This window comes from Ovis aries, chromosome 21 (genome assembly GCF_016772045.2).
Source record: "Ovis aries strain OAR_USU_Benz2616 breed Rambouillet chromosome 21, ARS-UI_Ramb_v3.0, whole genome shotgun sequence".
NCBI classification, from domain to species: domain Eukaryota; kingdom Metazoa; phylum Chordata; class Mammalia; order Artiodactyla; family Bovidae; genus Ovis; species Ovis aries.
The window spans coordinates 27,213,360-27,234,002 of record NC_056074.1 but is presented as its reverse complement, the minus strand read 5'-3'; the positions used below and the strand labels follow the sequence as shown (position 1 = coordinate 27,234,002).

At 55.4% G+C, this 20,643-nt stretch overlaps 2 protein-coding genes across 5 annotated transcripts in view; one reads left to right on the top strand and one right to left on the bottom strand.

The window, feature by feature from the left end:
- Positions 1 to 20,643, bottom strand: part of ST3GAL4 (ST3 beta-galactoside alpha-2,3-sialyltransferase 4) — a 121,255-nt gene that overhangs the window by 39,110 nt on the left and 61,502 nt on the right. The window contains exon 11 of one of the 3 annotated variants that reach the window (XM_060403833.1): positions 17,927 to 18,562. The exons of the other annotated variants lie outside the window; for them this stretch is intronic. Within the exon in view, the coding sequence (XP_060259816.1) occupies positions 18,530 to 18,562 (33 nt within the window). The 3' untranslated portion in view covers positions 17,927 to 18,529. Of the gene's footprint in view, positions 1 to 17,926; positions 18,563 to 20,643 lie in introns of those variants that run through there. 3 annotated transcript variants of the gene reach the window in all.
- KIRREL3 (kirre like nephrin family adhesion molecule 3) overlaps positions 1 to 20,643 on the top strand; it is a 610,621-nt gene that overhangs the window by 586,343 nt on the left and 3,635 nt on the right. The window contains exons 9-15 of one of the 2 annotated variants that reach the window (XM_042238382.2): positions 541 to 668; positions 1,999 to 2,125; positions 6,355 to 6,455; positions 10,876 to 11,074; positions 12,062 to 12,097; positions 15,591 to 15,698; positions 17,147 to 17,256. In XM_042238382.2, the coding sequence (XP_042094316.1) occupies positions 541 to 668; positions 1,999 to 2,125; positions 6,355 to 6,455; positions 10,876 to 11,074; positions 12,062 to 12,097; positions 15,591 to 15,698; positions 17,147 to 17,256 (809 nt within the window). The remainder of the gene's footprint in view (positions 1 to 540; positions 669 to 1,998; positions 2,126 to 6,354; positions 6,456 to 10,875; positions 11,075 to 12,061; positions 12,098 to 15,590; positions 15,699 to 17,146; positions 17,257 to 20,643) is intronic. The other variant, XM_042238383.2, reaches the window with a different exon arrangement.

The following is a 20,643-nucleotide window of genomic DNA, read 5'->3' as shown; positions in this document are numbered from 1 at the left end:
ATAGAGGATAATGGGGGGCGGGGGGACACCGCACAGGAGGCCTGGTGTCCCCCACTCCTTATCTCCCAGCCCTGCAGTGGCCCTGCGGTGGCCCAGGAGCTGGGCTAGGTGCATGGGGAACTTGGCTCCAGGTCACCTGCTGAGGCCTGAAGGAGGTGGACAGTTGACTTGAAGGCAGACAGAGATTCTGGGGTGGGAGGCAGGCCCTTCCCTCCACACCCTGGGGCCAGGGTGGGGCTTCCTGGGATCAGGAGAAAGGAAAGGGGATGGGAGAGCACGGGGGTGGGGGATGGGGGTTGCAAATCCAGGCAGAAATGGGGCCAGAGCAGCTTTTTCTGGGCCTGGAGCTGCCTGCTTCCACGGTGGGCCCCAGGGAGGCTGGGCTGGGGGAGAGGGGTCCTACTGCTTAGCTCCCAGGCCAGGTCCGGGAGGCCTGACCTGTAGGGGATGGGGCAAGCATAGTGGGGGAGAAAAGGGGCAGACAGAAGGGTCCTGCACCCTGCCCACCACAGCCCCGGCTCCTCCCTCCTCCCACGGCAGTTGGGCCCAGGATGACCACAGAGCCCCAGTCCCTGCTCGTAGACCTGGGCTCGGACGCCGTCTTCAGCTGCGCCTGGACAGGCAACCCATCCCTGACCATCGTCTGGATGAAGCGGGGCTCGGGCGTGGTAAGTCCACAGCTGGGACCACAGAGAGCCTGGCAGGGGTGGGGGGACCTCAGGCCCGGGGGGAAACTGCCTCCCGGGGCCCCTCTCACTCACACACTAGAGATGAGAGCCTCCCGTGTAAACTGCAGGAACAGGGGCCCCAGGAAGAGGAGAGGGAGCCCCAGGTACCCACACCTACCCCCCTCAGCCCTAAACACGTTCGGCCAGTGCAGTTTCGCCCTGTCGTGAACCTTATGAGAAAAGCAGGTGGTCACAAGACGCTGGGAGTGAAACGTCCCTAGAAAGGTTTTTCAGCTTTCCCCTAATAGTCATTACCTTCAGCTTTGCAGTTAAGCCTGGCTTTCTCCCTGCTTTTTCCTCTTTTAAAGTGTGTGTGTTCTTTAGAGGAGGACATGGCAACCCTCTCCAGTATTCTTGCCTGGAAAACCCCATGGACAGAGGAGCCTGGTGGGTTACAGTCCATGGAGTCGCAAGAGCCGGACACGACTGAGCGACTGAAGTACCAAGAGTTTCAGACCTCCCTCCTCCCAGGAGGACCCGTGAGAGCCTCAGGCAGGGAAGCAGGGGGAAGGTGACCTCTGTGTCCCCTACTGTCTGCTGGACACTACACTGTCCTCCGAGTGCCACTCCCCATTATAGGGATAAGGAAGGGGCCTCAGAGAGGAGAACTAGAGCCCAAAGCCACACAAGGAGGCACCTCTGAAGCCGGGATCTCAACTCAGACATCAAATGCCGAAGCCTATTTCCTTCTCATCCCTCCAAAAGTTAGTGTTAGTCGCTCAGTCGTGTCCAGCTCTTTGTGATCCCGTGGACTGTAGCCCTGCCAGCCTCCTCTGCCCCTGGGATTCTCCAGGCAAGAATACTGGAGTGGGTTGCCATTTTCTCCTCCAAGGGATCTTCCCGACTCAGGGATCGAACTCGGGTTTCCCGTACTGCAGGCGGATTCTTTACCGCCTGAGCCACCAGGGAAGCCCCAAACCTTATCCCATAGGAACACTGAAATGACTCAGGACAGACAGATCCAGGACCCTCACAGAAGCTCAGCTTCAGGATAGTCCTTCTCTCACTCCAGCCTTCCCCCTGCACCCACGACTTAGGGCTGCAGCGTCTTCAGCCCCTCAGGGTCCGCTGTGCTGGGGCTCGCCCCATAGGAAGGTCCGCCTGGCGCGCTGTGTAATAAGACATTCTGCCCCCTACCCTACCCCGGGGTTGTTCACTGAGACGCTGCAGACCAGCCCCACCGCCGCCCCCAGCCGCCTCTCAGCCCTTCTGGTTCACAGACAGAGCCCAGCCCCTACTCTTAGTGTCTGACCCTCTCCACGTCTCCCAGGTCCTGAGCAACGAGAAGACCCTGACCCTCAAAGCCGTCCGCCAGGAGGACGCGGGGAAATACGTGTGCCGAGCTGTGGTGCCCCGGGTGGGGGCTGGGGAGCGAGAGGTGACGCTGACTGTCAATGGTAAGACCCCACTCACGCCAGAGCGGGGGTGGGGGGCCAAGAGGGTCCCAGGCATTGCTCCGAGGGGTTGGTTTCTGCTCTGGGTCTATAGCGCTCCATCCACCTCTTCACGTCCACATCAGAGTCCAGCCCCGACGTGAGGAGGGACCCAGGTGGTTTGCTGGTCACCTCCCTCCTGTGTGCTTCTTCCACAAGATCTCAGCCCTAAGTGATGGCTGATGGATGTTTTCCTGACCAGGTAAAACGGTGAGAGGATCACTGGGCAGCCAACATAGATCCCACATCCATCCTTTGACCTTGACCTTGGCCCTGGCGGGGAATTTTGGAGGGCATCTCTGTGACTCCTCGTCTACCTCTTCCCTTTGCATTAGAAGCGCTCAACCGGAAAGACCCACCACCATCCCCACAGGGCCAAGTTCAAAGGGTCCCCTGAGGGCAGGGAACTGGTCTTATTATATATGATAAGGTCACAGCAGAGCAGGAGAGAACAGTGTGAGTTGCCAGAGAGCCGTCACGTGAGATGTTAAGGGCACAGGGCCTGGATCACAGGATGTAGAAGCGGGGACCTAGCTCCAGTCAGGCCTAGAAGGTTGGAGCAGCAGGACAGGAGTTCCGTGCTCCTGCCATCCTGCACGCTTGGCAACCAGCTCGGCTGGTCTGAGGGGGTGAGGATGCTAAGGGCACCCCCACCCCGCGTTAACAGTCAACTTCCCTCTGCTGGGTTTCATTTCTGCGCGAGCCCCCTGCTCTCGCATGGCCCGCCTCTGATAGAAGCCCTGAGGCTCTGAGCCCCGGCAAGAACCGAAGCACCGACCCAACTCTGTAGGGCTGCTGCAGACCAGGGCCCAGGCGAGGGGCTGAGCCAAGACCCGGAAGTCAGCCCGAGTGGCTTCATCTCGACCCCGGAAGCTGCCACTGACAGCCATCTGGCCTCCCTCTTGCTAGAGACTGAAACCAGCTCGGTGCGTCCTCACCGCGCCTCGCCCCTGCCCCGCCCACTGCTGACCCCTTAGTCAGCCTGCTCCGTCTCTTTCTTCTCCCTCCTCCCCATCCCCAGAGGGAGGGTGAATCCGCTCAGACCCCAGAACTGACTGTCCCGGGCAGGACCCGGTCTCGGGAGCCTTCCTGCCTTTCCTACGTGTCCCCAGGATGCCACCAATAAATTGGCGCTGCAGGGCTAAAAATAACAGCATCTGATCGCGCCTCCGTATATCCATGGCAACATGGGCTGCAGCCTTTTCCTGCCGGCTCTGGTGTCTGACACTCGGCTCCCCCGGCACCAGGCCCTGGTGAAATCAGTGGCCTCCCCACTGCCCCTCTGGGAGGGCGCAGGGAGTCGTGCCGGCCAGCTCCCCTCCAATGGCCCTGTGACAGTCCGGCTGGGGCCCTTCAGACTCACACGTGGCCCCGCAAACCTGAAGCTTTTCAAGGAGCATCCTGTGTCTGGGGGAAGCACGGTTGATACAGGAGGGACTGAAATGCGTGTCACTTCAGACTTTCAAGCATTTTCCAATGGGCATCAAAGCGGTCTCTCGAGGAGGGAACACACACCTCAGAGGGACACTCCTCTTGGCTGGGACACCCCAGCCTGGGCCCTGGAGTCTCCAGGGTGTGATCTGTACCCTCCAGCGTTCTTCATTCCGACCCCCTCCTCTGCCTCCAATCCTTTGGCACAGGCTCCCCTTGGCCGCCAGGAAGGGAGACGCCCAAGAGACCAAAGTGAAGCAAGGAGGCAGGGGGATGAACGGACTGGCCCGCAGAGAGGACCCTGCCAGCCCACACTATTCCCAGTCTGGAGTAGACTTGGGGATGAACTTATCTGTACTTGTGTCTAGAGAACAGGTGGAGGGATGGTGAAGACCTTTGGGCAGGGCCTGGACCCAAGGGCCCCACACTACCGACAAACCCCAAATTAGGTGAGGTTCTCGTCCAAAGGCACCCAGGCCAGGGGGTTACTGCTGGCCATCACCCGTTGGGGAATAAACTTGCCTAGATCTCTACTGATTGGACTCAAACCTGGGATTTGCAGAAACGGGATGGAAAGCACACTACTGCTGCGTTCCGATCCCCCTAACCCTGTCTCCCTCACCCGGATTTCTGTTTTCGCGTGAGAAGCCCGTATGCATTTTGTTGTTCGGCCGCTCAGCCGTGTCTGACTCTCTGCAGCCCCGTGAACTGCAGCAGCCAGGCTTCCCTGTCCTTCACCGTCTCCTGGGGTTTGTTCAGACTCGTGTCCGTTGAGTCAGTGATGCCACCCAACCCTCTCATCCTCTGTCCCCGCCTCCTCCTCCTGCCCTCAGTCTTTCCCAGCATCACAGTCTTTCCTGGTCACTTTCAGAACAGCTGAGACCCGCCACCCACCCCCACCAAGGAAGTCCTAGTTCCTGGGAAGTGAAGGCAAAGAGGTTTTATGGGATCATCACTTTCTGCCCAGCAGCACGCCTGCCTTTTGAAAGCCAAAGGCTTCTTGGAGCTAAGGGATCTAAGAGAGAAACCCCTGAGGGTGGGAGCCCTTATCATGAGGGTCCCCGCCACACCCAGCACCAAGCCATTTCCCAGCCTAAACGCAATAGGAGTTACCTCAGCGATTCCCACGACGTTTCTCCCCTTGGCTGAGAGCTACTCGTGGAAATGCAAATCTGCTTTAATTCAGGTGGCTAATATACAGCAAATATGTTTGCAGCAGCTTTTGTTTTGTTCCCAGCATAAATCTGCCCGTGCTCCAGGTCCCTTGCTTTAGTTCTCTTTCCTGCCACCTAATCCCCAAACTTTACCCCAGGGATTGAAAAGAGGGCACCAGGGTTTCTGCCCCCGCACCCTTTGCCTCAGCCACCCAGCCCAGCCAGGAGCCCGAGTCTCCTCCGTCCCAGTCTCACTGCCAGCTGGGCATCATGAAGGAATAACTTGGGTTAACAAACAGGCAGAAATGGACAGGAAGCACTGCCAGATTCCTGGTGGATCTTCCAGGCTGCCTGATGTGGTAAATGAGCCAAGTGTCCCTGGGGACATCCGTGATCATGACCCATACACCTGTGCACACGTGGGCCAGATATGATAGCGCTGAGGTCAGCTTTGGAGTCATGGTCCCCCCTGGGCTGGCTGGTATGTACGTGGAGGCAGACAAGATGATGAACTAAGGGATCTTCTGAGACACCTGTGAGATGAAGGCTGTGAACGTATCCAGCCCAGTCCATCTATGTGGGGTGATTCCCCACTTGGGGGAGGAAGACCTTGTATTTCCCTTCCTGCCTGGTTTGCCTGGCTGGCCAAGGACATTGATTTGTTAGGCAAGCGCGCCCTCTACTGGATATATGAAGGAATGGTTTGAAATCCAAAAGCTGAGTAAGACAGAGGTGACTTTAGTTTGCCAACAAAGGTCATAGTCAAAGCTATGGTTTTTCCAGTAGTCATATATGGATTTGAGAGTTGGACTATAAATAAAGCTGAGCGCTGAAGAATTGACGCTTTTGAACTGTGGTGTTGGGGAAGACTCTTGAGAGTCCCTTGGACTGCAAGGAGATTCAGCCAGTCCATCCTAAAGGAAATCAATCCTGAATATTCATTGGAAGGACTGATACTGAAGCTGAAACTCCAATATTTTGGCCACCTGATGCGAAGAACTGACTCATCTGAAAAGACCCTGATGCTGGGAAAGATTGAAGGCAGGAGGAGAAGGGGACGACAGAGGATGAGATGGTTGGATGGCATCACTGACTCAATGGACATGAGTTTGAGTAAGCTCCAGGAGGTGGTGATGGACAGGGAGGCCTGGCGTGCTGCAGTCCATGGGGTCACAAAGAGTCGGACACGACTGAGTGACTGAACTGATTTTAGTTAGGGGAGGTGACATTTCCTCCCTTCCTTCCTTCCTGACACCTCCCCCACTCCCTTCTCAGTTCACCGCCTCCTTCATAAAGCTCTCCCCACCTGCCAGGTAGATTTCTCTCGCCTGTGAGGTCCGTTAGCACTTTGCCTGGTGTCAGCCTCACCTCCTTCTATCACCACCACCATCTTCTATTACAGCTCTTCATATCTCTGGGAATCCTGATTTAGAGGCATTCGCTCACTCTTCTCTTGAAAGGTTTATGACTGACGCCTCCTTTATCTCTGAAGCCCCTGCTAAATGTCTGCTGAATGAATGGATGTATAAACTTCTGAACTTGTCGTCAGGGGTCCAGCCAGGGGCCCGCCCCTCCCGATTCTCTGATATGATGCTGTCTCCCCAACAGGACCCCCCATCATCTCCAGCACCCAAACCCAGCATGCCCTGCATGGGGAGAAGGGCCAGATCAAGTGCTTCATCCGGAGCACGCCACCTCCCGACCGCATCGTGAGTGCCTGGGGGCGGGCTTGCTGGGGGTGGGGGGGGCGGGGCGGTGAGCAAGGGGCACAGCCGCCCCCCCACACACACACTGGACAGTCTGGTGGGTCATCTCTGCCCGCAGCTGCTCAGCCATCTGGCTGGTCAGTCTCACCTCTGCTCTCTCTTTCTTATTGGGAAAAACTATTCCTTGGGAAATCCGGAAGACAAAAGTCATGGGCAATTTCCTTTCTCAGGATGGGGTGTGCTGCTCGCCCATGGGTGTGTTTAACTCTGCTCTGCCTCTCAGCTCTGCCTCTGACCGCATTCGGCATCCTGGGGGCAGGGGTGAAAGAGGGCAGCAGAAGGAAAAAATAAACCATCTCTTCCCTTTCCTGGGTTCAAGGCCAGCCGTTAGCAAAGTCATAAACAGGAAGCAGTTATAGTCCGCAGACCCCTCTCTGCACCTCTGGAGGCCTCCTCTGCTTGGCTGTCCATGGAGGACGCCACCCCATTTATCAAGTTTTCCCTGCAAAAGCATCACTCCATTCTCCCTGCTCCCCTCCTCCGAACCCTGCTCCCCGCAGGGCAGTGCGGCTGAGGCAGCCCAACTAGCTCACTGCTGGCCCTCCTGGGTATTTGCCTTTGTAAAAGTGGGGTCTTCCAGCCAAGTTCAGTTGAAACTGGCAGGAGCTGGGGCAGAAAAAAAGAGAGGCAAGCCCCAGGGCCCGGGTGGTCCTGCCAGAAGACTCGAGTTCACAGGGCGGCTTTACCTTTCCCCAGGGACAGCGGTGCCAGAGTGGCGGCCGGGGCACATGCCCGATAAGTAAGGTGCCCTCCTGTAGATGAAGACATTGTTAAAGTTACACCTTTCCTCAGGGGTTGAGCTCATTCACTGTCTAAGTCGCACAAAAATGGCAAGCGTTCATGCATAGGACTAATACCTATGTTTCTCTGCTCCTTTTGCTCTTTTAATTGTTTTTAAAGTGTAAGTGTAACTATATTTCATTGTCAATGGAACATTATCAACACTACCCCATTGTAGATAATATCCAGTCCACCCCTGAGCATGTTCACAGTCTTTGTCTTCATGGAGATGGGACTCGAGGCCCGGGGTTCTCAACTGGGGGAGTTCTGCCCCCGGGGAACATTTGGTGACGGTGTCGGATGCAGTTCAACACCCCCACGGAGCCCAGGGCAGCCCCCACAGAGCCCAGGGCAGCCCCCACAGAGCCCAGGGCAGCCCCACCACCAGGAGTGACCTGGAAGCAGCTCGGTGCTCATCGCCTCACCGTCTGGCACTCATTCTGTTGCCGAGCACTGCAACAAGAAGGGTGGGGTGCCGTGTACCCGAAATGGGTCTGAGAATCAGTAAGCCATCACCATCCTAAACTGGGCTAGATGAAGGCTCTCTCAGAGCACAACCTTGTACAAACAAACACTCGGAGCAACAAAGCCAGACTCAGTCCGCCTGGGGCTGGTCTTCGCCACCTGTCGGGGGTGCCATCTGAAGGAGGGGCTCCCATCACTACCCCAGAGCCCCTGCTCACCCAGGGAAAATGCTCCAACCCAGAGCCGCACAGGGACTCTTGTCGATGGAAACACCCTCTGAGGTGGCCCAGCCTCTACGCATGCGTGCGTGCGTGCGTGCGTGCATGTGTGTGTACGCACACACGTGCAGTCTGTGGGGTGGTGGGTGTATCAGTGTTGTGATGTGTGTGTGTGTGGTATGTGTATCCGTGTTGTGTGTGTGTAGGGGGGGGTGTATCCGTGTTGTGTGTCTGTGTGTATGGTGGTGGGTGTATCTGTGTTGTGTGTGGGGGGGGGATGTATCTGTGTTGTGTGTCTGTATGTGTGGTGGTGGGTGTATCCATGTTGTGGTGTGTGTGTGTGTGTGTGTGTGTGTGTGTGTGTGTGTGGTGGGTGTATCCATCTTGTGTGTGCGGGGTGTGTGTATCCATGTTGTGATGTGTGTGTCGGGGGGTGTGTATCGTGTTGTGATGTGTGTGTGTGTGGTATGTGTATCCATGTTGTTTGGGGGGGGTGTATCCGTGTTGTGGTGTGTGTGTGTGTCTGTGTGTCTGGTTGTAGGTGTATCTGTGTTGTGATGTGTGTGTGTGTGTCTGTGTATAGTGGTGGGTGTATCTGTGTTGTGATGTGTGTATGGTATATGTATCTGTGTTGTGTGTATGTGTGGTATGTGTATCCGTGTTATGTGTGTAGGGCTGTGTGTGTGTATCTGTGTTGTGATGTGGGGGGGGGGGGAATCCGTGTTGTGTGTGTATATGCGGTATGTGTATCTGTGTTGTGTGTGTGTGTGTGGTATGTGTATCTGTGTTGTGTGTGGGGGGGTGTATCTGTGTTGTCATGTGTGTGGAGGGGTGTGTATCCATGTTGTGTGGGGGGGGTGTATCCGTGTTGTGATGTGTGTGTGTGTGTATGGTGGTGAGTGTATCCGTGTTGTGATGTGTGTGTGTGTGTGTATGGTGGTGGGTGTATCCGTGTTGTGATGTGTGTGTGTGTGGGGTATCCATGTTGTGATGTGTGTGGGGGGGGGGTATCCGTGTTGTGATGTGTGTGTATGGTGGTGGGTGTATCCGTGTTATGTGTGTGGGGGGGGTGTGTATCTGTGTTGTGATGTGTGTGTGTGGTATGTGTATCTGTGTTGTGTGTGTGGGTGTGGGTGTATCCATGTTGTGATGTGTGTGGAGGGGGGTGTGTATCCGTGTTGTGTGTGTGTGGGTGTATCTGTGTTGTGATGTGTGTGTGTGTGGGGGTGTATCCATGTTGTGGTACGGTGGTGTGTGTATCCGTGTTGTGATGTGTGTGTGTGTCTGTGTGTATGGTGGTGGGTGTATCCATGTTGTGTGTGGGGGGGGTGTATCTGTGTTGTGATGTGTGTGTGTGTATGGTGGTGGGTGTATCCGTGTTGTGTGTGTGGGGGTGTATCCATGTTGTCATGTGTGTGGAGGGGGGCGTGTATCCGTGTTGTGATGTGTGTGTGTATGGTGGTGGGTGTATCCGTGTTGTGTGTGTGTGTGGGGGGGGTGTATCCGTGTTGTGATGTGTGTGTGCGGGGTGTGTGTATCCATGTTGTGATGTGTGTGTCGGGGGGTGTGTATCGTGTTGTGATGTGTGTGTGTGTGTGTGTATGGTGGTGGGTGTATCCGTGTTGTGATGTGTGTGTGGGGGGGTGTATCCGTGTTGTGATGTGTGTGTGTGGGGTATGTGTATCCGTGTTGTGATATGGTGGTGGGTGTATCTGTGTTTTGATGTGTGTGTGTCTGTGTGTATGGTGGTGGGCGTATCCGTGTTGTGATGTGTGTGGGGGGGGGTATCCATGTTGTGATGTGTGTGTGGTATATGTATCCATGTTGTGTGTATGTGTGGTATGTGTATCCGTGTTATGTATGTGTGGGGGTGTATCTGTATTGTGATGTGTGTGTGGTATGTGTATCTGTGTTGTGTGTGTGGGGTGTATCTGTGTTGTGATGTGTGTGGGGGGGGTGTACCTGGGGGGTGTATCCGTGTTGTGATGTGTGTGGGGGGGTGTGTATCCGTGTTTTGTGTGTGTGTGTGTTATGTGTATCTGTGTTGTGTGTGGGGGGGTGTATCTGGGGGGTGTATCTGTGTTGTGATGTGTGTGGGGGGGGTGTATCCGTGTTTTGTGTGTGTGTGTGTTATGTGTATCTGTGTTGTGTGTGTGTGAGGGGTGTATCTGTGTCATGTGTGGGGGGGTGTATCCATATTGTGATGTGTGTGGAGGGGGGTGTGTATCTGTGCTGTGTATGGGGGGTGTATCCGTGTTGTGATGTGTGTGGGGGGGGGGTGTATCTGGGGGGTGTATCTGTGTTGTGATGTGTGTGGGGGGGGTGTATCTGGGGGGTGTATCTGTGTTGTGATGTGTGTGTGTGGTATGTGTATCTGTGTTGTGTGTGGGGGGTGTATCTGTGTTGTGATGTGTGTGAGGGGTGTATCTGTGTCATGTGTGGGGGGGTGTATCCATATTGTGATGTGTGTGGAGGGGGGTGTGTATCTGTGCTGTGTGTGGGGGTGTATCTGTGTTGTGATGTGTGTGTGTTGGGTGTGTGTATCCATGTTGTGGTACGGTGGTGTGTGTATCCATGTTGTGATGTATTTGTGTCTGTGTGTATGGTGGTGGGTATATCCGTGTTGTGTGTGTGTGTGTGTGGTATGTGTATCAGTGTTGTGTGTGGGGGGGGTGTATCTGTGTTGTGATGTGTGTGTGTGTCTGTGTGTATGGTGGTGTGTGTATCCGTGTTGTGATGCGTGTGCATGCTGTGCTGTGTGCACACATATTGTTACGTGTGCTGTGTGGCCGTGATCACGACTGTGGACCTGCCCGCATCCACCCGGGGGCAGGGAGGCCGCCTGGTGGTCCTGGGGGTGGTCCTGGGAGGTGACCTCCTGATTCTGTGCACTCGGGCAGGCCTGGTCCTGGAAGGAGAATGTGCTGGAATCGGGCACATCGGGCCGCTACACGGTGGAGACGGTCAGCACAGAGGAGGGCGTCATCTCCACACTGACCATCAGCAACATCGTGAGGGCCGACTTCCAGACCATCTACAACTGCACAGCCTGGAACAGCTTCGGCTCCGACACGGAGATCATCCGGCTCAAGGAGCAAGGTGGGGCAGCCGGGACTGCCAGGTCCATGGGCCGCGGCCACTCCCCGCGAGGGCAGGGCCCCAGGCGAGGTCCTCCAGGGTCCTGGGGGCACAGAGCTGCCTCCAGGGTGCCCCTGCTGAGGGGTGGCCCTTGCACTGTCCAGGCCCTGGTATGCAGGGGGCCGGGCTCAGCCGTCTGCGGTTCCCTGGGAAACACAGGAGGCACATGGACCACTGTGCTGGAAAGGAGGTGCCAGCCAGAGGGCAGTGCTCAGGCTCAGAGGAGGGAGCCTCAGAAAGGCATGCAGGGGATTCCAGAAAGCTGGGCAGGCAGTCCGCCAGCGGCACTCTGGGTCCTGAGGTTGGCTGCAGGTCTCGCCCCTTTTCCAGGGGCTTAGTCCAGGGTAGACAGGACGGTCCAGGGGGCCTGGTCCCTGGCAGCCTCTGACCCCTCCAAGATGAAGGCCCACCCACAGGCTGCCATGCCTTGGAAGAGATTCTGGGCTGAGCAGGTGGTCTCAGCTGAGCCCTGGGGGCCTCAGGGCTACCCTGTGGATCCCGCACTCCTCCCAACACCGCCTCCCTAATGGATGCTGCTTTGCATAATGCTTTGCCCACATACTTTGCATAATATCATCCACACATCATCCCAACCCTCCCGGTCCCCTGTGGCTTACCCTCCGTGTCTTCCCCTCAGCGCCCCCACTCCTATGCCCTCCCCTTAGTGTTTGCACCCCCACCTCCTCAGAATCACCCCCCCACCCCACGTCTCTCTCTCTCTCTCTCTAGCCCCACTCCCTTGGAGCCTCTAAGTCAATCTGAGCCAACTCCAAGTTCAGGTTGGCTAGTCCAGATCTGTGGGGTGTCCCAGAGCCATGATGCTGGAGGGAGCACCGCCCCCCCCATCCCTCTGACCCTCCAGATGGCTGCCCCCACCCCCACCCCCAGTCCCGTCCCACCCTGGCCAGCCAGGCCCTGGCTGTGGACGCTTGCTTTATTTCCAAACAGGTTCGGAAATGAAGTCGGGAGCCGGGCTGGAAGCAGGTACGAAGGAGACATGAGACTCCCGGGATGGGGAAGGGACCGCTGGGCTAGCGGGGGTAGGGAGGCCGGGGCAGGCCGCTAACTTCTCTGCCCTCCCCCCCGTCTTGAGGGTTCAGTGCACTCAGAGCAGCAGGGCGAGGTCCCCAGGCAGGGTGGGTCTAGGGACTCCCGAGACCTGTCTCCTCTGTGGCTGCGCCCGCAGGCTCCCTGCATTCCACACACCAGCTCCTGCTCCTCCCTGTCCTCCCTCCCATCCGTCCTCTTTGGAAGCCTTGGCTCCTCCCCTCTGGGGCCAGCTCCTCCCCTCTGGGGTCAGCTGGCCCTGCCCGACTCCTCCCGCCTCTCACCGTCACCAGCAGCTTGGCCATGCTTCCAGGACACCAGGGCTGCCCCACCCTGCTGTGACCCGCACAATCCATGCTAACCCCACGCTTTCCGATGGCTGGCTCCTAACACGACTCCTGCACTCCCCATGGGACTGTCACCTCACCACCAGGCCGCTGGGCACTGCCTCCCGCCCCAGGGACTCGGCAGCCAAGGGGACACCAGGCTTCCTGGGTTGAGTTGCTATGTCTTGGGACCTCCTCAAGAGGAGAAGCCCCTACTCCCAGGGAGGAACCCAGAAAAGAGAATCAGGGCTTTGCAAGGCAGACCCCACAGTGTTGACAAAGGCCCTGATGAAGATGTGTGATGCTCTGCCCTGGTTCTCCCACCATACTGGCCCAGAAGGAGCTAGGACTGGTCAGTTCCTCCCACAAGCTCCTGGTGGGGCCCACGCACACCCTCCCCTCTCAGCAGACAGCCACTTTAAGAGTATCAGTCCCTACACAGGCCACTCAAGGGGGCAACACAGACTCCTGTGTTCCCCCTATCTCCATCTCTCCTGGGTCTGCACACTCCTCTGAGCTCCCTGACATCTTCCTTGGTGGCTGAGACTCCTGGGGTGAAGAGAAGACTCTGTCCCTCTCCAGGGACATCCTAGAGAGCCCTGTCTAGAGAGAGACGCCCTGTACAGGTGACCCAGCAAGGAGTTTCGCACAGGCCTTTATGGAGGGAATGCCACCCTTGAGTACCCCACCACACAGGACCCTCTCCCTCTGCCCCGTCCCCTCAATTAAGACAGTTCTCCAGATAAGACAGTCACACACCCACACCCCACCCAGCTGTTAATGACTTAAGGAAACGTGGCCTCAAGGACGCCAGAGGCAGAGACCACCCTAGATACCACTTTCCTGATTCTTGGGTTTCACGGTCATTGAGGCCCAGGCAGGTTAAGGAACCTTCCTCCTTCATGCTTTGCTCTGGGCTCAGCTGAAACAAGACTGGAGTTTTCCAAGGACTCCTAGACTTCCTAGGAGTCTAGGAGAAACTTAAGTCCAATCCAAATTCATCAAATTCAAAAGCATTGCACCAACAAACTTCCAAAGCAATTTTCCTTCCTGTGAGGAGTTGAAACCTGAGACAGAACCATCTCACTGTCAGAACCAGCTCATGGGGCTGGCTGAGGTCAAGTCCGTTGTCTCTCTCCTGACTCTTGAGGCCAGGCCAACACCTCCCATTTGTTGCCTCTCCTGGTGCCCTTGCAGGGGTCTCGGCCACCACTAGGCAGGTGATGAATGGACCAGTGTGCAAGTCCTGGGCTAGAAGGGAAATCCCAGAGTGACAGCCAACACTGCCCACCACTGGGGAACCCGCTCCTTCTGGAAGAGGGACCCCTCCCTCTCCCGCCAGCCTCTCCAGGGGCTGCGATCTGCCAGGTTCCTCCCCTTTTCTTCTCTTGAAAGAAAACAACAGTGAGAGACGAGAGGCCAACCCCACCTGAAAACAGACACCTGGAGTCCCAGTCATTTACCCTGAGAACAGGCAGTGGGAGGGGACCTCGAAAGTCCTCTAAAAGGGACTTTGCCCTCATTGCATCTGCTATGGTCCTCCTTCCCACACAGACATGGGGGCAAAGGCTTGGATAGTTTCAGGTACCAGCCTGTGAGAGCCTTTACCTGCCTGCACTCATCTGTATGAATCCCAAGGGCTTCCCCTGGTGGCTCACTAAAGAACCCCTCTGCAACTCAGGAGATGCGGGTTCCATCCCTGGGTCGGGAAGATCCCTTGGAGGAGGAAATGGCAACCCACTCCAGTCTTCTTGCCTGGAGAATCCCATGGACAAAGGAGCCTGGGGGGCTACAATCCATAGGGTTGCCACTAAACAATAACAACAAAAGCCCCAACCCTCCCCCACTCTGGAGGCAGGCACGGCTACCGTCCGGTTTACAGATGAGAAAGGAGAGGTAAAGTTGGTTGGTCTGGGCCGTACAAAGGCTGTGAGAGTGGAAGATGCCGTGTGACGCAGTGTGCGGAGCTGGGCAGAGTGAGGAGGGCGGTTAAGAGGAGCCCTGGGTTTGCGCTGGTTCTCCTGCATCTGCGTGCCCTTAACCAAGTCACTGGACTTCTCTGGGCCTCCGGGTGTCCATCTGTAAATGGGAGGCTTGGACTCTGTGAGCCCTAAGCTGTCCCTCTCCCTGCATTCCTTAGTTATCCCCCCATGGACACTTCAGGGCCCCACATCTTATGCTCAGACCCCCTCTGCCACCACAGAGAGGTCTGGACCGTCTAGAAAAGCGACCCCGCCACCCTAACATCACTCTCCCCCCTCCCCACCCGTCTCTACTGGAGGAGGGCATGAGACAGACTCCAGGAACTCGGCAGGAAGTGAAGCCCTGCCTGGCTGGCATTCCGGGCGCCTCTCTAGCAGGGTGGGGTGTCTGGATTCCTGCCCGGGAGACTGGCCCAGGAGAGGCAGGAGCAGGACTGGGCCTCTCTCCTTAAAGAGGTGGGGGGGCGGGAAATCCCTGGTAGCCCAGTGGTTAGGACTCTGCAGGGAGCATGGGTTCAGTCCCTGGTTGGGGGACTAAGATCCCTGTATGCTGCACAAAAGAGGTGGGCGGGGAGCTGTGATCCTGCCCTCCAGCCTCTAAGACTTGCCTCTGGCACCTTCCACCTGCGATGCCCAGGCCCTCAAACTGCCTCAGACCTGAAAAGTCTCTGAAAGCCGGTTGTCCGTGTCCACCCCCAGCCCCGGGAAAGGGAAGAGAAGGAAAAGCAGTGGGAACAAGAGCAGCAGCAGTGACCAGTCATCTGCCAAAGAAAAGCCAGGGCCTTAGGCTCTCCCGGCTTCCCCTCGCGGAGCGCTCAGCTGCACCCAGCCTCGCCTCTCATCTCCACGCTCCCCTCCCCTCCGTGTCTGCTCGCTTTGTCTCCCCCTCCTCACCGCTCCCCATCTTTCTCAGTCCCCCTGCCCCCTCCACGTGACCCCTGTCCCCACCCGAGCTGACCCCCGTGGCCTCTACCAGCGCCTGCCCAGGCCCCCGCGGCCTTTCCCAAGCGTGCCGGTGCCCAAAGCTGGGCAGGGGCTGAGCCCAAGGAGCTGGGTGGGGTCCCCTGGGGGAGAGCGGACTGTCCCGGCTCCCCCGTCAGCCCGCCTGCTTCTCTCCCACAGAGGCTGTGCCGATGGCCGTTATCATCGGGGTGGCCGTCGGAGCTGGTGTAGCCTTCCTCGTCCTTCTGGCAACCATCGTGGCCTTCTGCTGTGCCCGCTCCCAGAGAAGTACGGGAGGGAGACCCGGGAGCTTGGGGAGGGGGACAGAGAAAAAGGCCAGGCTTAGGCCAGAGAGCAAGTAAGCGGGAGCAACAGGGGCCCCACCAGTGCTATGAGCTTCAGGGCCAGGACTGGGTCTCACGTGTATGTTTCCATGTGCGGTGCTTTGCCCCGCATCCGGGACACAGTGGGCACTCGACTGATGCTGAGCTGGACAGAAGTGGACGTCCTCCCGCAGGGCCGTCAGCTGGCACCTTGGACTGAACACACACCACACTCCCTGTACTTTGAGAACTGTACTGAAATCCCTCGGGCGGGGGAGGGAGGGGGGAATCCTTGGGCTCCGAGATCTGCTAGTCCAACCAGAAAAGCAGGTCACCCACACACGAAAATAAACAACAAAAGCATTCACGGAATTGCTTCGTGTGGATTCTTAAAAGGCCTTTAGTCATTAGCCATAAAACGCAGGCGTGATGCCCTCTTGAATCGTGTGTGCCTGGACTCTCCATCCTGAGGGTTGCTCTGAAATTCTGTGTGCTAGGCAGACACGTGGAAGGGTAGAAGGGATGGTGGAGCCGTGGGAACAACAGAGACACAGTCTTGCAGCCCTACCTCTTCTACCACAAGCTTGAAGCTTCTCTTCAAGCCACAGCTAGCCCAGGCCTCCGTTTCCTCCTGTGTGACAGCAAGGGGTTAGCTGAAGTGACTTTCAGGGTTCCACCCGGCACTAACATTCTATGAGCACAAGGTACCAAGTGAGTCAACGGAGGAAGCCTGCTCCCTCCTCCACTCCCTCCTCCACTTGGCAGCCTTCACGTGTTGGAAAAAGGCTGCCTGTGTCCTCCCCTCCAAGCCGAGCAGCCTTGCTCTCTTGAGGGCTCACAAGGATGCAGTGTCAGGCCCTCCCTTCCCGCCCACTCAGTGGACTTCATAGGGAAGTGTATTTTAGCAGCAGTTTCCTAGCAGAGCTCTCCAGGTGTCAGTGGGCTTCCTCCTCTAGAAGCGGGTAAGTTCTCCATCACAAAAGCTAGACCACACCAGCACAGGGGTGGGAGCTGGACCTGGGGATCCCCAGGTCCTTTCCAACAATCAGAGGTGTGATTCTACGAACAGAGAGACCAGAGCCGGGTAGGGCAGGTCAGAGAAGATTTCTAGAAGGAGGTGAGAATTTAGTAGGATGACCAGTGGTCACAGGAACAGCAGTGAAAGGCTGAGAAATGTGCAACCGGGAGCCCTTAGACAAAGCACTCGGAGGCCCCCACAGCAGCCCACAGCACGTGCAGACAGGTGTTTTCTATTACTGGGGCGGGGGTGGGGGGGCGGAGGGGGGATGCATGAAACTGCTGAGTTCAGGGGCTGGAGAGTAAACCCAAGGGGAGCGGGGAGCTTGACCACTCAGGCCCTGAAGTCTGAGATAACCATTGTCTGTCACCTACGCTTTCTTATTTTATGTCCAGATCTCAAAGGTGTTGTGTCCGCCAAGAATGACATCCGGGTGGAGATTGTCCACAAGGAGCCCACCTCGGGCCGGGAGGCTGAGGAACACCCCACCATCAAGCAGCTGATGGTGAGAATGTCATCGTATCCCCGCCCCACCCAAACCTCTGTGCCCTGAAGGCCCCAGAACCAGAGGCTTCCTGATGCTCTAGATGCTCCTGAGAACAAAGCGTCAGCCAAGATGTGCTTCTCTGCCTCCCCCAGGGCCCCCACCTCGGTTACTAGGCCAAGCACACACAGGCAGACCTAGGAGGCACCGTGGGTTGGGTTCCAGACCACCACAATAAAGTGGGCCACATGCATTTTTTTTTGGTTTCCCAGTGCATACCAAAGTTACATTTACACTATACGTTAGTTAACTGCACAGTAGCATTGTGTCTTTTAAGGTGTACATACCTTAATTTAAAAGTACTTTATTGCTAAAAAATGCTAACCATCATCTGAGCCTTCAGTGAGTAAGAACATCAAAGATTGACTCATCACAGATCCCCATAACAAAGATTATACTAACGACAAGGTTTGGGGATTTCCCTGGTGGTCCAGTGGTTAAGACTCCTGGTTCCCATTGAAAGGGGAACAGGTTCAATCCCTGGTTGATGAACTGAGATTCCACATGCTGCACAGCCCAGCCAAAAAAAAAAAGGTTTGAACTGTCATGAGAATTATCAAAACATGGCACAGAGACATGAAGTGAGCAGCAAACACGTTTGGGAAAATGATGCCAGTAGCCTTGACCAACGCAGGGTTGACACAAACCTTGGATTTATTAAAAAAAAAAAAAAAAGAAGAAATATTTTCGAAGTGCAATAAAACTAAGTATGCTTGCATGCTCAGTCAACAAAGGTGTATAGTGTGTCTACTATATTGTGTTTGGAGTTCTCAGAGACTCAAAGACAGCTAACATGCATTCCCAGCTTTCCAAGGACCCAGCTGTCCAGGAGGGAGAGAACACATGCATTGTTGCTGTTCAGTCGCGAAGTCGTGTCCAACTCTTTGTGACCCCATGGACTGCAGCACACCAGGCTCCCCTGTCTCCCAGAGTTTGCTCAGATTCATGTTCATTGAATCAGTGATGCCATCTAACCATCTCATCCTCTACCGCCCCTTTTTCTCCTGCCTTCAATCTTTCCCAGCATCAGGGTCTTTTCAAATGAGTCAGTTCTTTGTATCAGGTGGCCAAAGTATTGGAGCTTCAGCTTCAGCATCAGTCCTTCCAGTGAATATTCAAGGTTGATTTCCTTTAGGATTGACTGGTTTGATAGCCTTGCAGTCCAAGGGATTCTCAAGAGTCGTCTCCAGCACCACAATTCGAAAGCACCAATTCTTTGGGGGCTCAGCCTTCTTTATGGTCCAACTCTCACATCCGTACATGACTTCTAGAAAAAGCATAGCTTAACTGCTTGACTGACTATTAGGACCTCTGTCAGCAAAGTGATGTACATAAATTGTCATAATATGATGTGACATAGCATATAATCCTATACACACACAGGTATTATCAACATTCAGTACATGCCTTCTCCCCCACCCCCAAGGAAAGCCTGCAGTAAGCATAGGTTCCTCTTCAGGAGCTGGACTGTTGTATACTCATAACTTCTCTGGCAACCCCAAGGCCACTTCTTCTCCTCCTGATTCCAACTGATAGACCATGGACTCATCCCTCTGTGCAGACAGACCCTGGAAAACTCGACTAGAACGCTCTGTTGCATATTGTGTCACGGTTACAATATGTCAGAGGAGCAGCAGCAAGCAAGTGGGTTAACAGCCTGGGCCCCTCTGTGCCCGTCTTCTTATCTAGGAAATGGGATGAAGGTCATGCTATACATGGCAGGGTGAGGGCTCAGTGGGTAAACCCCTGAAGAGTGTGGAGCCAGTGGCACACAGTGAGGGCGCCAAGGAAGGGGAGCTACATCGATGTGAAGTCACCTGTTTCCCTATCTGCCTCCACTAGAGAGGGTGAGCAAGCTGCCTTAAGTCAGCCCTGTGTCCCTGGCACCTTCCACGGTCCCTGGAAGATGCTCGCTGCCATTCCGTGAATTAAATTGACGTCTTCTCTGCTGCTCTTTTTCTATCCAGTTGATTTTCCGGTCCTGTCAATTCCCACTTCACCATCTTTTCAAAGAGGTGCCTCTGCCACTTCTTCACTCTTACTCCTTAGCGCAGGCCTCCCCTGGTCCATGACAGAGAGCATCCTCCCAAGCGGTCCCACATTCTCGTCGTTTACCATTTTACTCACCAGAGTCCTTCTAAAATGCAAATCTGATCCTGCGGTGTGTGGGACCTTAGTTCCCCAGCCAGGGATTGAACCCACATCCCCTGCACTGAAGGGTGGATTCTTAACCGCCGGACCGCCAGGGAAGTCCCACATGTTTCTCTTCCATAGTACATTTCTCTAATTACCTGTGAGCATCACCAGGTATCCCAGAGTTTCTGCTAATGTCTACTTCACCCAAGCGAACACAATATCTGACACACAGAACAGTCACTCTTACAAGGGAGGGGACCACAGCCCAGACCTGGGCAGGAATGGACATCTCTATTGATGAGCTTTATCAAGTCTGGTGTGGAGGTCCTCATGCCTGTCCTTCATCCCCCAGGGACCTTGCATTCCCTCCCAGTGGGCTGTTCTGAACTCCCCTGACTGTCTTGACACCACTCTCCAGTCCAGACCCTAAAGAGTGGGGGCCACTCAGCAGTCAGTTAAGAGTAGGGCATAACCCCAGTGGAGAAACCCACTGAGGGCTCCCCATGGGGAGACCTTCTTTCCCCCACCCCGATACAGCCCCAGTATGGAGGGAAAGGCAGGCTTAGCAGTTGAATCTGGTGGGAAAGAAGAGCTCGATCCAGATAGCCACAGCATTTACTAGGAAATGAAAAAAGCAGCATTAGTGTGTACTTAACAGGGCAGGTCGGAATTGCCTTGATTAATTCTCCGGTGCTCCAAAAATAGATCAGGAAAACCAGTCACAAAGAAAAAGACACATCTCAGTTCCGAGAGTGGGTGGGAAGCTGGACCAGATTGTGCCAGGTGCAAAAGTGATACATGGGAAGAACATTTTGTACCATGGGACAGGCACCACTGTGACTATTCAGACTAATTAATACACCCACTGTGTGCCAAGTATGCTTTATTTTTCACCTTAAGTGCATTATTTTTTAACTTTTAGTAATTTTGAGGCATGTCCCTTCATTCATTCATCTGACATAAATATAACGTTTCTGACAGCCCTGCTGTATGGCAGGCACCACGCTGGGCACCAGGAAGTCAATTACTACAACACAAATTAAATATGATTCCATTCCAAAAGGATTTTGGTCAATGACCACAGGTACTGTACCAGGCATGCTGGAGACCCAAAGAGAAACAGAAATAGGTCCCTGCCCCCCTGGCTCTCTGGCCTCCATTCAGGAAGATAACTTTTAATAATAATCTAAGTCCTTGCAGTGAATAACAGGT